Source organism: Megascapheus bottae, chromosome 14 (genome assembly GCF_031878675.1).
Source record: "Megascapheus bottae isolate mThoBot1 chromosome 14, mThoBot2.hap1, whole genome shotgun sequence".
Lineage (NCBI taxonomy): Eukaryota > Metazoa > Chordata > Mammalia > Rodentia > Geomyidae > Megascapheus > Megascapheus bottae.
In genome coordinates, this window is record NC_143522.1 from 17,157,147 (window position 1) to 17,172,660 (window position 15,514).

The 15,514-nt window shown below is 43.4% G+C and overlaps 1 protein-coding gene, 1 long non-coding RNA gene and 1 other non-coding gene across 5 annotated transcripts in view; 1 reads left to right on the plus strand and 2 right to left on the minus strand.

Moving 5' to 3' along the window:
- The window catches only part of Gtf2a1 (general transcription factor IIA subunit 1), a 32,171-nt gene extending 18,126 nt beyond the window's left edge, over positions 1–14,045 (minus strand). For both annotated transcript variants that reach the window (XM_090344657.1, XM_090344656.1), the window contains exons 1-4: positions 13,639–14,045; positions 9,586–9,687; positions 5,126–5,324; positions 1,622–1,686 (exon numbers count right to left, since the gene is read on the minus strand). In XM_090344657.1, the coding sequence (XP_090200783.1) occupies positions 1,622–1,686; positions 5,126–5,324; positions 9,586–9,687; positions 13,639–13,668 (396 nt within the window). In that variant the 5' untranslated portion in view covers positions 13,669–14,045. The remainder of the gene's footprint in view (positions 1–1,621; positions 1,687–5,125; positions 5,325–9,585; positions 9,688–13,638) is intronic.
- Positions 3,200–3,343, minus strand: LOC150054765 (small nucleolar RNA SNORA79). The gene has a single exon (XR_016537722.1). It is a non-coding gene; the product is annotated as a small nucleolar RNA SNORA79 (small nucleolar RNA).
- The window catches only part of LOC150054766 (uncharacterized), a 75,546-nt gene continuing 73,495 nt past the window's right edge, over positions 13,464–15,514 (plus strand). For both annotated transcript variants that reach the window (XR_016537584.1, XR_016537583.1), the window contains exon 1: positions 13,464–13,642. This is a non-coding gene — a long non-coding RNA (uncharacterized LOC150054766). The remainder of the gene's footprint in view (positions 13,643–15,514) is intronic.

The window sequence follows — 15,514 nt, forward strand, 5'->3', positions numbered from 1 at the left end:
ATGCATAAAGCCCTGGGGTTGAGTCCTCAGTACCACATAAACATAAAATGCCAAAAGTAGCACTGTGGCTCAAGTGGTAGAGTACAAGCCTTGAGCAAAAGAAACTCAAGAACAGTACCCAGGCCCTGAATTCAAGGCCCACAACTGGGGGGGGGGGGGGGAATTTACCAGTATTTTTTCCCCAACCAGTTCAACATTTTTTAAAGCATCAATCCTTTATATCTTCATACTATCCTATATATTTTTAGTAAAATACACATAAAAATGTATACAAGATCAAAGTCATTCCATGCTTTTTTTCCTTTCCTGGTCTTTATTTCCTTACACCCAACTGCCTATATTCAATTCAAATACCCTAAAGCAAAATTAAAGGATCTTCATTTTTTGGACTTTAAATTTCTACCAGAAACAATACTGGTTCACATAAAACATTTGCAACTAACAACCTTTCCCTCAGTGTGTAACTGGTAAATCTTAAGAGATCATACTATCAAAGAGGGAACATAGTCCCTTAGTCAAAATGCTGGGAGTGGAGACCAGGAGTTTGGCCTAGTGGTAGAGTGCTTGCCTAACATGCATGAAGACCCAGGTGCGATTTTTCAGTACCACATACATAGAAAAAGCTGGAAGTGGTGCTATGGCTCAAGGGGTAAAGTTATATCCTTGAGAAAGCCCAATGACAGTGCTCAGGCCCCAAGTTCAAGCCCCAGGACTGGCAAAAAAAAGAAAATACTGGGAGCAAGAAGAGATTCCAGATACTTTTTAGATTTGGAAATAACAGCATACACAATAAAAGATTATCTTGGGGATGGAACCAAATCTAAACCCAAAATTCACTTATACTTCTAATTTAAGTATTTTTGTTTGGGGAGGAGAAGAGGTTAAAAAAGGATGTTACTATATAGACTACTAGGCTGGTCTCAAACTCACAATACTCCTGCTTCTTTTCTCAAACATTGGAATTATAGCCTTGTGTGCCACTATACAACTTTCTACTCATCATCTCAAAAAGTTTCAGATTTGGGGCTGAATGCCAGTTGCTCATCCCTGTAATACTATGTAGTTAGATTCCTAAGGAGAGCTCATGTCAACAGAAAAACATTAGGTATGATGGTCTGTATATGTCATGCCAGCTATGGTAGGAACTATAAATAACAGACTCAAACTCCAGGCCAGCCCTGGCAAAAGTGAGAACCTATCTTAAAAATAAACAAACTTGGACTGGGAATGTGAGTTAGTGGTAGAGTATTGCCTAGCATGCAAGAAGCTCTGGTTCAATTCCTCAGTACCACATAAACTAAAAAAGCCAGCAGTGGCTTTGTGGCTCAAGTGGCAGAGTGCTAGCCTTGAGCAAAAGAAGCTCAGGGACAATGCCCAGACCCGACCCCAAGCCCCAGGACTGGCAAAAAAAAAAAAAAAAAAAAAAAAGCCAAACTTTAGACATTTCATTCTGCTAAATACAATCTCAGCAAACTTAAAAAACAAGCAAAAAACCCCAAAAGCAGCTGTCTTGCTCAGATCTTCAATAATCTTCAAAGATGGTGAAATATTATATATTTTGGCATGGCCACCATTTTTATGAAAATTAAAGTCAACCTCATGTTGCGTTTTTAGTTATTACCATGCTTGATGCATTCATATGCTGTATCAGTTTAGAATCAGGAACAATAACTTGTGGTGCTGTGGCTGCAAGGAAAAAAAACAAGTACACATGTAAAGCATCATGAGGCTATTTCAATGGAAAACAATATAAAATGATTTACATGGAGCTAGGTGTTGGTTGCTCACACTTATAATCCTAGCTATGCCAGATTCTGAGATCTTAGGATTGTGGTTCAAAACCAGGCTGGGCAAGAAGGTCCATGAAACTCTTATCTCTCACTAACCATCAGAAAACCAGAAGTGGAGCTGAGGCTTAAAGTGGTACAGTAAAAGAGCTGGGACAGTGCCCAGGCTGAGTTTACACCCCATATATATATAATACACACACAGACACATGTTATAGGGTCAGGGGGAGCGGATTCCACATCCCACCAGAGTCCACCACGCAGAGACAGTCTCATATAAAAAGGTAAATTTATTGGGGAAATATATGGTGAACTACCTGCCAGGGACACAGTGCAGACTTGGGAGCTAACACTGTGACCACAAGTGGTTCTCATGCTGGATTTTTAAGGGCAAAAACCATGCAGTCAAGCCTGACTGCACACAGGTGGCCAATGGGATTACAGGTGGCCAATGAGATTGTCACATACAAAGAGGGACCAGATAGTCGGCACCAGCTACATTCACACAGGAAGCCAATAGGGTTACAGCCTAATGTTCAAATTAACCTATCACCTTAGTTGGAATTAGCTTGCGAATCTGGCCGGTCTCCACACAAAGCAGCCCCCTTCCACATACAAACCAAGCGGATATCCCTCCTCATGGGGGGCAGGGATAAGATTGCCCCTTCCCTAGAAGGGAAAAGATGGCTGGGCTGCTTTACCATTGTTGTCCTTCCACAATGGGGCAGGGAGTTCTTAGCGTATTCAAGATGGTGCCAGTCTTTGCTCCCCTTAACATACATATCAATAGATATCTATATATTTATATAGATATATAACTTTTTACTATTTAAAATATGGAAAGACCTAAGGATACAAAGGAATCTGGGAATACAAAATGATGATATCTAATATTTAAACATACATACATATGTTTATATACACATAACATATAAACATATATAAATACACACACACACACACACACACACACACACACACACACGGCCCTACCACTGGAGCCACAACACCACTTCCCATTTTTTGGTGGTTAATTGAAGTTAAGAGTCCTGGGCTGGCTTTGAGCCTCAATCCTCAGAGCTCAGCCTCCTGAGTAACTAAGATTACAGGCGTGTGCCACCTCGCCTGCCCAAACATTTGATCATTCCTAAATAATTTGGAAATCTTCAAATGAAATGGAGTGTTGTCTTACTTGCCTAACCCAGAATTAACTTTATAACATAATGTATTACTGTTGGAATGAGTTAATAATCCATTAAGAGTAAATTCAAACTTAAGCCAGAAGTAGTGCTGTGGCTCAAGTGGTAGAGGGCTTAGCCTTGAGCTGAAGAGCTCAAGGACAGAACCCAGGCTTTGAGTTCAAGCCCCAAGACTGTCAAAAAAAAAAAAAAAAAAAGTGTGAAAAGAATTTTAAGTGTTTGATTCCGCAAATTTCAGAGAATACACAGATAATCCCATTACCCTAATATTCTCTGAGTGAAGAAAATCAAACTTTAATTTATGATGACCTAAAATCCTAGTGCCAGAACTAATGACAATAGGAGGAACAGTCATCAAAGAAAATACAAAGAACAAAACAATTTGACACAAGATTTAAAACTGGGTATTGGATATTGATATAAATAGACCTTGAGACCAAATAGACCTGCCACAGGTCACTATCAATTTTACACTATACACACACACACATATACATATACATACACACACACACACACACACACACACAGGCAGGTGAAACACATGGGCAATAAAATGATTACTTAGATAACTTTCATTTATCTTTCCTCTCCAGTAATAGTGATGTCTCACTGAATTAAAATGCTCAGGAAATTCTGTAACTGAATAAATACTTGTCATGGGGGAAAAAAATCCTATAATGAATCTTATTTAGACTTTTTATGGCTCAGATTTCCTTGTGAATTAGAGCTAAATACTATTTTATAAAATACCTATAAGGGGAAAGTGACCTGAACATTGCAAAGTGCTATGGACATAACCAAAAAAATAGGCATTTTTTTTTTTTTGCCAGTCCTGGGTCTTGAACTCAGGCCTGAACACTGAACTTGGGCTTTTTTCTCAAGGCTAGAGTTCTATCACTTGAGCCACAGCACCATTTATGGCTTTTTGCTATGTATATGGTACTAAGGAATTGAACCGGGTCTAGCATGCACTCTACCACTAGGCTAAACTCCCGGCCTCTATTTTCTTGTTTTAAAAACAAGTATGTGGGCTGGGGGTGTGGCCTAATGGTAGAGTGTTTGCCTAGAATTCACAAAACCCTAGGTTGGATTCCTTGGTACCACATACTTAGAAAAGGCTGGAAGTGGTGCTATGGCTCAAATGGTAGAGCACTAGCCTTGAGAAAGCCCCAGGACAGTACCCAAGCTCTGAGTTCAAGCCCCAAGACGGGCAAAAAAAAAGGGAGGGGGAGTTTGGCCTAGTGGTACAGTGCTTGCCTAGCATGCACAAAGACCGGGGCTCGATTCCTCAGTACCACATACATAGAAAAAAATGCCAGAAGTGTTGTTGTGGCTCAAGTGGTAGAGCTCTAGCCTTGAGAAAACCTAAGGACAAAGCTCAGGCCCTGAGCCTAAGTCCAAGAGTGGACAAAAATAAAAGCACTGTTACTAATCTACTGTTCACATAAAAGAAATCTTGTCAGTTTTATTTATATAAATGACTGGGATTAAGTTCTAATTAAAATTATAAAATTCTTCTAGTATTTCAGATATATGGATAAAAACAAAGTCTTTGAAAGAACATGTCTCATAAAGTAGACAATACTTTATCATACAAAATAGTAAAACCTTCATTAAATCTCTATAGGGGACTTATTTTTTTTTTATTTAATTTTTTTTTGGTGGGTCATGGGGCTTGAACTTGGCCTGGGCACTATCCCTGAGTTCTTCAGCTCAAGGCTACCACCCTACTCGAGTCACGCACCACTTCCCATTTTCTAGAGGTTAATTGGAGGTAAGAGTCTCAGGTCCTTTTGTGCCCAGGCTGGCTCTGAACCTTGATCCTCAAATCTCAGCCTCCAGAGCAGCTAGGATTACAAGCGTGAGCCACCGTGCCCAGCTAGAGGACTTATTTTAGTAAATACTACTATAAAGTCTTCTCAACAGAAAATAATACAAGTTCCTTGAATATGATTTTAGGCTTTCAAGTGAGAAATTATCTATTATTAAGCACACACAAACTTAGCCAACATGGTCTTTAAAAAAAAGTTTATAAAATATTCTTAAAAAAAAAAAAAAAGAGTGAAGAAACCCAGAGTTTGGTTTTTCAAAACACAGATTTTTCAAGCTATAGATGGAAAACAAACCCAATCTTACTTTGCTGTGATGCAGGAATGAGGACTTGCTGGGTCTGTGCTTGCTGAGGCACAGTTTGCTGAGGCTGAGCTTGCTGGTGGTGGTGGTGGTGCTGCTGCTGCTGGGGTGGATGCTGCTGTTGAACTTGCAATAAAAGCTGCTGCTCCTCTGAATGAAATCCATCTACTGCTCTAGACTGCATCAGTTTATTCTCCCATAACTAAGATAAAGAACATTAAAGGTTTCTCAGTGAAAGCAAATATAACTCTACACATATGGACAAAATATATCTATTAGCCATCTGTAAATTTCTTCCATTTTTAAAACACCCACAAAAAAAAAAAACCAACTTACCATTTTCATGATCTAAGGAAAAACAATAATGAAAATAAGTCTGTGAAGAATTAAATCACATGTCTACCCCTTTAAATTACTGAATCATTTCCTTGCTTTTATCTCCAAAAAATTTTCTCCAGTAACTCCTTAACTGATAGATGCTATTTAGCAAAAAGTTTCCCAGAAGCAATTCATTTTTTAGAAATCCAAAATTATCTCTTATAAATATAAAAAAACTATTTTTATTGAGAATTTTCCCCTAAATATCATCATATAAGACCTAAAGTCATCTCTTCTTGATTAAAAAGATGAGGAGCAAAGACAATTAGAGCCTAATTTACCATCTTTCCACTTTCAAACAAGAAAAAAAAAAGTCCAATCCTCCTAGTCTTAAAAGGTTTTTCCATCCCTCCATAAATCTCCTTTACGCTAGGGATTGACTAAAAACATATTCTGGTGCCAGGCACCAGTAGCTCAATCCTGTAATCCTAGCTACTCAGGAGGCTGAGATTGGAGGGATCACAGTTCAAAGACAGCCAGGGCACAAAAGGACCAGAGACTCTTATCTTGAATTAACCTCTAGAAAATGGGAAGTGGGGCTGTGGCTCTAGGAGTAGGGTGGCAGCCTTGAGCTGAAGAGCTCAGAGACAGCGAGACCAGGCCCAGAGTTCAAGCTCCAAAGCTGACAATAAGTAAATAAATATTATTTTAAAAAATCTGACCATTGAGGCCAAGAGTTTGGTCTAGTGGTAAAGCGCTGGCCCAGCATGCGGGAAGACCCAGGTTCGATTCCTTGGTACCACATAGGAAAAAAAAAAAAAAACAGCCAGAAGTGGTGCTGTGGCTCAAGTGGTAGAGCTCTAGCCTTGAGAAAGCCTAAGGACAGTGCCCAGGCCCCGAGTTCAAAAAAGCCCAGGACTGGCAAAAAAAAAAAAAAAAAAAAAAATCAGTAGACCCTGCATCTAGTTTCTACAACATTAGTAACAATACTGACACCTTCTTCTGGTTTTGTGTTTTGGTGCGGGTTTTTTTTTATGTTGTTTTTCTTTTTAATTGAAGATAAGAGTCTCATGGACTTTAGTGCCTGGGCTGGCTTTGAACCATGATCCTCAGATCTCAACCTCCTTAGTAGTTTAGGATTACAGGCCTGAGCCACTATGCCCCCGCTTATTGATACCTTCTTAATAGTTTACCAAGAAAAGTAAACTAATAAGTCAATTTCACAGTAAAGCCATCTCCCTAGCAAGCCCTGTATCGAGAAACTATTTAGATATAGTGACTATATCTATTCATGGTTGTTGAGGATCAATATGCAATATACTTGTCAGTTCAATTAATGCTATCACTAGAAATAATAACAAAGATTAACAAAAGCTATGCCTATTATTTGTAAAACAAGAGAATCACGCCACAAGTTGCAAAACCAGAAACCAGTTAATCCTGGTTTGGCTACTATTCCTGTGGCCAAATAATGTTACCTTTCTTAGATATTTTCCTCCCCTAAAAAGAGGAATAATTCACTGGACACAGTAGCTCAGATCAGTAATTGCTGGTACTCCAGCTGCTGAGTCTTAGAGAATTACAGTTTGAGGTGAAAAGTTTGCAAGATTCCCTATCAACCAAAAAGGTGAGTAAGTGGTATATACCTGTCTACTCCCCAGTTACACCGAAAACATAAATAGGCAGGTTGTAATCCAGGTCCACTAGTGTATAAACAGGAAACTGTACTTAAAAAAAAAAAAAAAAAAAGCTGAAAGGACCAGAGGTATAGCTGAAGTAGTCTTTTACTTGTGTAGCAAACACAAAGTCCTGAGATCCAATCCCAGTACCTTAAAAAAAAAAAAAAAAAAAAAAAAAAAAAAAAACAAGAAAAGCTAAGCACGATTACTACTGGAAGGAGTGGGTAGGTTCTAGAGACAGTCTGAACTCAAGAGCATCTGAACTCAAGGTCTCATATGTAAGCACTCGATCCAATCTACTCAGGAGGTTAAGATTTGAGAATCTTAGGTAGATATCCAGCAGGCAGGAAACTCTTAACTCCAAAAAAGCAGAAAGTGGAGCTGTGGCTCTAGTAGAGTTCTAGTCTTGAGCAAAATAAGCTCAAGAACAATGACCAGGCCCAGAGTTCAACCCCCAGGACAAGCAAAAAAAAAACGTTAATAAAAAAAAAAAAATAAATGCAGTTAAAAATCCAACTGAAAATATCTATTCAGACTTGGGGAGGATCAATTCTCCAGGTTTTCACTGTGCAAAGGACAGATTAAATAAATAAATAAACCTGGGCTGATCACTATTCTTACCTTAGGGAAATGACTTACAAATATTTAAGACTAATTTTCTATACCTCAAATGCTCTGCCTTCCATACATAGTCACACAAACATACAAGGACAATCAATAAAGCGAATGCAAAACATTCATTCAATAACACTGATTTAAAGTAAGCTTATTCTCTTATTTATATCCCTATTTATGCTGTCTGAGCAGTTTATATTGTTCATCCAACCTACTGTGTCTTGATACACATTCTTATATTTGAATCTGTTGTCATTACACTAAAAATAATTCATTTTCTTTATCTCATGTATACTTTTATTTTTTCCCCATCTTCACACAGCCAGATTCTTAACATTCTACAATAGTATCCTGCAAATGGTTTGAACTCACTAAGACAAATATTTTTCATCACCACAATAAAGATAAAATTTATTTTAAAATGAGTTGCTGCTTTGTACCAGTGACTAATGCCTGTAATTTTAGCTACTCAAGAGGCTGAGACCTGGAAAATTGAGATTAGAAGCCAGCGTAGGTATTGTAAAAACCTGCAATATTCCATCTTCAATTAACCAGCAAAATATTGGACTGGAGGTTAAAAGCACACTACATGTGAATAAAATTAAGCCAAAGAGCATTAAAGCAAAGAATGCTCAGTGGCCTTCAGTTCAAACTGAGGCTCAATATGAGACAGAAAATAATTTTTTAAATGAGTTGCTAGCTTCAAGTTTCTACATCTCTATTGAATGGATAAGACAAAAAAAATGTTTAGGCATTTATAAACTATGATCCATTTGTTTATACATAGCTCTGAAGCTCCTTTTTTAATCTTGAGACCCTTTATCTCTCACCAAGAATTACTAAAAACTCAGAGCTTTTCTGCTTGTGAATTATATCGATCTATACTTCTAGAAATAGAATAACAAAAATCTTTTTAGAAGACTTAACTAATTTAAAAATAAAAGTATTCATTATTTGACAATAGTACTTTCCAAATAAAATTGAGAGTGAAATATAACTTAAAGAAAATCACTAGTACTCAGGAAGCTGAGATCTGAGGATCAAGGTTCAAAGCCAGCCTGGGAACAAAAGAACCTCAGACTCTTATCTCTAATTAACCTCTGGAAAACCAAAGCCAGCCTGGGAACAAAAGAACCTCAGACTCTTATCTCTAATTAACCTCTAGAAAACTGGGAAGTGGGGCTTGGCTCAAGGGTAGGGTGATAGCCTTGAGCTGAAGAGCTCAGGGATAGCATCCAAGGCTGAATTCAAGCCCCATGACCCACAAAAAAAAAAAGAAAATAGCTGGGTTCTCATATTTGCCTCTACTTTTCACTTTGCTGTTTTGGTATATGAAGAAACCCTGGGGCTGGGAATGTGACTCAGTGGCAGTGACTGCCTAGCATGCATGAAGCCCTGGGTTCGATTCCTCAGTACCACATAAACAGAAAAGGCCAGAAGTGGCTCAAGTGGTACAGTGCTAGCTTTAAGCACAGAGAGGCTGGAGGACAGAGCCCAGGCCCTGAGTTCAAGCCCTAGGACTGGCAGGGCTCTCCAGTTCAAGGCTATAGCCCTACCCTCTTGAGAGACAGCCCCACTTCCCATTTTCTAGTGATTAATTGTAGATAAGAGTCTCTGGGCTTTGTATTGGCTTTCAACAGTGGTGCTAAGATCTCAGCCTCCAGAGTAGCTAAGATTATAGGAGTGAGTCAATGCTCCCAGCTAGAGTTGAGATTTTAAAACATATCTTTCATTAAGTTACACTTCCTCCTAAAAGTCAAGTGCTTATTTTGTGGGAAAATTATAGTCAATATTGGCTAAAGAGAATCTTTGAGGGGGGGGAGAAACTATGTATATTAAAAGAAAACTCACGGTTTTCAGTTCCATGAGGACTTGCTCATCTACTCCATCATCCAGAAAGATGTCTCTCACATCATTAATAACATCTTCAATCACAGATCTATATAATTTAGGCTTTAAAGAAAAAAATAAGACTTTTCATATTGCTTCCAACAAGTTAAAATGTTTAACAAGCTTTCAGAAATCCAAACAAATTAAAAATACCAATTATTTTGCCACCTAATACTTGTAAGACTTTAAACTTATGTCCACCCTAATAAACATCATTTGCCCTTGATTTGATAACTGCATTATTTAATACATTTAATATCTTATGTATATTGACTCTGCAATAAAGTCCCATAAGCAGAAAGTCCTATTCTAATTTCCTATGTTGCAGTCAAGATCCCTAATATAATGTTTTATGGTTGCCTACATTTCCCATTATTCTTGGTCTAACTCATAATATCTGACCACCTTGCCCCCAAGTCTTTGATTTTGGAAAACCTTAGGTCTTTTATTCAGCAGCCTAGTAACAACCAGCAACACAACAAGTATAAGCTTAGAAAATCATGTCATGTCTAGTTTTTTTCTGGGGGGGGGGGTCTATTTTTGTTTTTTAATCTTGTCTGTACCCTCAAGATGTTCCATTAAACAAGTTTTTTATGGTCTGAGGAACAAGGTGGTACACTGATCCCTTTCCAATGATAAGGCTTTAAAACAGAATGATGCTTTAGAACAGAATTATAAATGCTCATGTATGTCCAATGCTACTATAGTTACTGTGTCTAATGCTTGGAATGGAAGTAGAGTAGAGGGTTGGAGGAGCTGCCTTTTAGATAGCTATCAGAATCAATTTAGTAACACATGTGAAAGTATTTTCAGTGGATTTTTTGAAAACTCACAAAGTTAGAACAATTAGCCTAACCCACATCCTATATTTAATCTGTTAGATAAAAGGGAGTTTGCATTTCAGATGAAAACTAGGGCTGCCTCCTTATAAATTTCATGCATTATTACAGAGTTGATGTTAAACCTTGTTTTCTAAATGCTTTGCCATTATTCCTATTTTATACCTGTCTGACTTAATATAAATTACTGGCTAACCAATAAAATGAAGGGATTCTCACTAACAAACCTCAAAGAAAAATAAATGCTCCATTACTACACATCACAATACTGTTACCAGAATAGAATCTCTAAGGAACTATGATCCAGCCTAACTAAAAACAGTTTGTCAATACATGTTACTTCCACTGCTAAAAACTATTTACTCTTTTTTATTACAACTGAACATATCAAGTATCTAGGTTCTCACCCTTAGTGGCCCACTCACAGACTTTCCTGCTGGCTGGCTTCATTCAAACTGCAATTCTCAGATCTCAGCCTCCTGAGTAGCTGATCAATATATTTTATGGTAATTCTTAGTGAATCAGGAACTTGACAACCAATTCAGAAGCAATAAGATTGAAGGAAAAAGGAAAACAGGTAGATTTCATAAAATAAATGGGCCAGGTCCAGTGGCCCAAGTTTGTAATCCTAGCTACTCAGGAAGCTGACTCATATCTGAGGATGGAGATCTGATACCAGCTCTGGGAAGAAAGTCTGATGTCAAACTAACCATCAGAAAAGAAAACCAGAAGTGGCATTGTGGCTCAAAATGACAAGAGCACTAGCCTTTAATTGAAGGCTCAGGGATTGCACTCAGACATGAGTTCAAGCCTCGTGATAGCCTGCCCATATATGCAGACATAGACACAGACATGTGTATATATGTCTATCTACACATATATACATAACATATATATAAAGAATTTAACATAATTTCACAACGTGCAAAGGCCTTAAAATTCTGTAATAGCACGTTATAGATTATTAAAGTCCTGACCTCCCTTCACCTTTTTTTTTTTTTGCCAATCCTAGGGCTTGAACTCAGGACCCCTAAGCACTGCCTTTGGTCTTTCTCAAGGCTAGTGGTCTCCCACTTGAGCCACTGTACCACTTTTGGCTTTTTCTGTGTAGGTGGTACCACAGAATCAAGCCCAGGGCTTTGTGCATGCTAGGCAAACAACCACTAGGCCACACCCCTGTCCCTAAGATTTATTTTTACATTGCATACCACGTGAATAACCAATGCAATTTTTTAAAAGAAAAAAAATCTATCTACTTAAAATTTTAGTTTTTCAAAATCCAGTTTTCTGTTAAGTCTCCTTCATTCTCATTAATCAACTCCTTGTACTGTGACACTTTAAGCTGCTACATGAAAGCCTCAGTTCACTCCGTCTCTGAAAAGCTTTGTGTCTAGATTATTAGAAAACACAATGAAATACATATAAATACAACACAACGAAATATCCTATATATATATATTATATATAGAATAATTGATGGACAAACTACTAAGCCCTCAAGCGCTCTGTAGCTAACATTCAATATACAATGCATTTAAAAAAAATCCCATCGAAACCGGAGACACCTTCCAAACCAGGGGAAATAATCAGGCCACCTCATCTTAAAATTACCTTAAAAAAAACAAAACAAACCTTAAAAGTCTAAAAAATGAAAAAGCAAGGATGGCAATTTGGGGCATTGTTTTCCTTTTAGCAATGCAGGAAGGAAAAAAAAACCCGGCATCAGCAAAACATAACGGGTGGGGGGGTCGTCTCTGAAAGCACCCCCCCTCCCCCGCCCGAGTCGGGCGCGGAGTGACAGGCAGAGTTAAAGGAGCGAGGGGCAGGGCGAGCCCCGCACGCACGCACGCGCTGCTGGCCCGTCCGCCCGCCCAGGGAGCACGCACCTCCCAGCCCCGCTCTCCGCAGCAGCGCTCACTATTTAAAGCCGGATCTGGTGTTTAAATGGAGAGGCGGTGACGTAGGCCTGAAAAGCACCTTCCCATCCTGGCAGAGTCTATATTAGAGAGCGGCAATGGCTCTATATAAACAGGGCAGCCGAGGGGAGGAGGACCACAAGGCGCAGGGACTGAAAAGCAGGCTCAGCGGCCGCAGCCATGATGGATCGACCCAGAGTCGCCAACGGTACGGTGTCGGGTGGCCGCGGGGCTCGGCTGCGGCATGTGGGGCCGGGCAAAAAACAAAAACAAAAGAATTTTAAATCAAATAAAATCATGTTTTATTGTCATAATAAAAAATTTTTAAAAAATAAAGAGTTGGGTGAACTGAAAAGGTTATGGTTGTGACTGCTTTTTGCAAACCTGCGTGACTCGCCAGGAACCCCAAAGGGGACCAGTGGCAGAGGGAGGCGAATTTCAGGGCGAAAGCGGGACACTTTGACCACTGGGGCAGGGTTTTCTTTCTTTTGGGGGGGATTAGAGGACTGTTTTTTTTCGTTGTTCTTGTTTTGTTTGTTTTGGTGCTTTTGCTAGTGGAAGATACGACTTGGGGGTGGGGGGGTTGCTTCCCCTTCGCCATTTTGCCCACTCCGGGAGGAACCGAGATAAGTGCTTTTCAACCTTCGTCCTTTCTGAAAAAGGAGCGTTAAAATGGCCCCGCGAGAGAGGCTCCCAAAGCACCAGCGCCGCGGGACCGCGGCCCCCGCCCCCACCCCCCACGAGCCGGGCGCCGGCCACAGCAACACCAGCGGGGCGCCGGGACGCGGCCAATTAATTCCCCGGGCACCGGCTTTGCTTTTTCTTTCCTTTCCCCACTTGTCCCCCGGCCGCTCGGGAGCCTCGTCAAGACAGCAGCCAGGCCCCCTCCGGGGTGGCGGCGGCGGCGGCGGCGGCGGCTCCCGCCCGTCTCCCCTCCCTCCCGGGGCCCGGCGGAGTTCTGGAGGCGGGGGGCCGCGCGCGGCACCCCCCCCCCCGGGCCCAACCGCCTGCGCGCCCCGGGCCCCGCCGCGCCCCCTCCCGCCGCCGCTGCCGCGGCCGCCGCGAGCCCGCCTCCCCACCCCCCGGCGGGGCCCCGGCCCCGGCCGCCCGAGGCGGGAAGCGGCGGCCGCGACGCGGGCGGAGGACGGCCGAGGCCCCCGGAGCCGCCGCCGCTGCCGCCGCCGTCCCCGCCCCCGCCGGGTCCGGCCGTTGCCGCCGCCTGAACGAAGCCCCCGCCGGCCACCGAACCACGTCCTTACCACGGTATTTGTATTTGCCGAGTTCGCCATTTCCACACACAACACAAACAAGAGGGGAGGGGGGAAGACAACCGCGAGGAAACAAATTTAAAAAAGAAAAAGAAAAAAAAGAAAAAAAGAACCCGGAGGGTGACCCAGGTCACCACAAGATGGGGACAAAAATGCTCAAACGAGCTCGATCCCGAAGGAGGAGGACGCGGGACGCGAGGGGGGGCAACTCCTCCCGGAGCCTCGGAAAACAAAATACAAAACGACGACCCTCGAGGGTCTGGCGGTGGGGGGGGCGTCGCCCACTCCCCACCGAGCGCCGAGGAGGGGAACCACCACCGGCCGCCACTCCCCGCGCCGCCGCTGCCGCCACCGGCTGCAGCTCCAGCCGTCCGGTCCTCCCGCTTCTCCCCTATATATAGCGAGCCAACAAGCTGCGCGAGCCGCCGCCGCCACCGCCGCCGAGAGACAGGGCGGAGGGGAGGGCGGGGCGGAAAGGGCGGGGCCGGGCGCGAGACACCGCGAGAGCCACGTGCGCAGGCGCGCCGGGGCGGAGGCCCGCCTCCGGCCGCGTCGTCACACGCTGTGAGGAAGCGACAGCCGGGCTGGGGTGGGGGTGGAGCCCCCGAGACTGGAGTTAGTGAAGGCGGGCGACCGTCTCTCTCGAAAAGTCTCGCGCGATCACGTGGTTGGCACCCAGGCGGAAGTCTCCGGGGATTTTGGGGGGCATTGGGGTGTGGAGGAGGAGGGGGGAGACGGCGGGGACCTTGCTGAGCAGGGGCGCGAACTTTCACGACGCCGTGGGAGGACCCGCCGCGCCGTCTCGCGCGCTGGAGTCACCGGGGTGTGCGGGGGTGGAGGGGACTGCCGGGTTAAGAATGGCTGCGGGGCGGGCGGGCCGGTCACGTGACGCCGCGCCCGCCGCTCCGCCCCCGCGCGCGCGCGGACTCCCGACCCCAGCCTTAAACGCGGAGTCATCCCTGGGCCGGGCCCGCGGGGAGGCGGGCGGAGCGGGGCGCCCTGCGCCTCGGGGCCTGCGTGGTGAGCCCTGTGCTCGCGGGGTCGGGACGGGGTGTGGGGGGGGGGCGACTGGAGCGGCGCGGGCACACGCCGAGGCCTGGCCCCAGAAAGTTGGCGCCTCCTCCGGCCCCTGTTCATTTCGACTCCTCTGGTGGGAATGCCCGACGACGAAGCCGCACGCAGGCACGGGGTGAAGGACGCGCGAGACCACGCTCCTCCTCCTCCTCCTCCGCATTTTGTACCGTGGTCAAAGTAGCGTGCTGGCACGTGGGCTGCAGGGAGGATCCCGCCCGAATCCTGGCCGGGCCCTCCGCCCCAGCCCAGCAGCCCCGCAGGCAGCGTTTCCAGCCCCCGGCTGGGGGGGGGGGTCCGTAGGAGTTTGACCCGCTCCACCTAAGCAATTCCTGCTTTTTGTATGTACGACCTTTCCCGCGGAGCTAATGCTTCAGAAGCAAGGTGAATCCCAGTCACTCGTTCATTGCCTTCTTGCTACTCAAGCAAGAATCAAACAAATGGCAGATTTCCTTGCTGATGAGGCCAAATTTGAGGACAATCAAAAGCCTCCCACCGCAGAGAGCGAGAAAGATGCAACCTGCCAGGAAGGGATTAGAGAAACCAGAGGCCATTGATACTCAAAGGGAGGACTAGGAATGCCGCTAACTTTGAGTATTTCTGTGTGTGGTTTTGTGACAAACACCAATTCCATTCTCAGCAGTTGCTTAGCAGTTCCCCACACAACTGCTTGGAAAAAAGAAAATTCATGGGATCTCTTTGTTCCTGAATATGAAAACTTACATGCACTCATAAGATCTATACCCATATACATAAAGATATTTCTTTTATTTGTAATAAATACATTTTTTAAAAA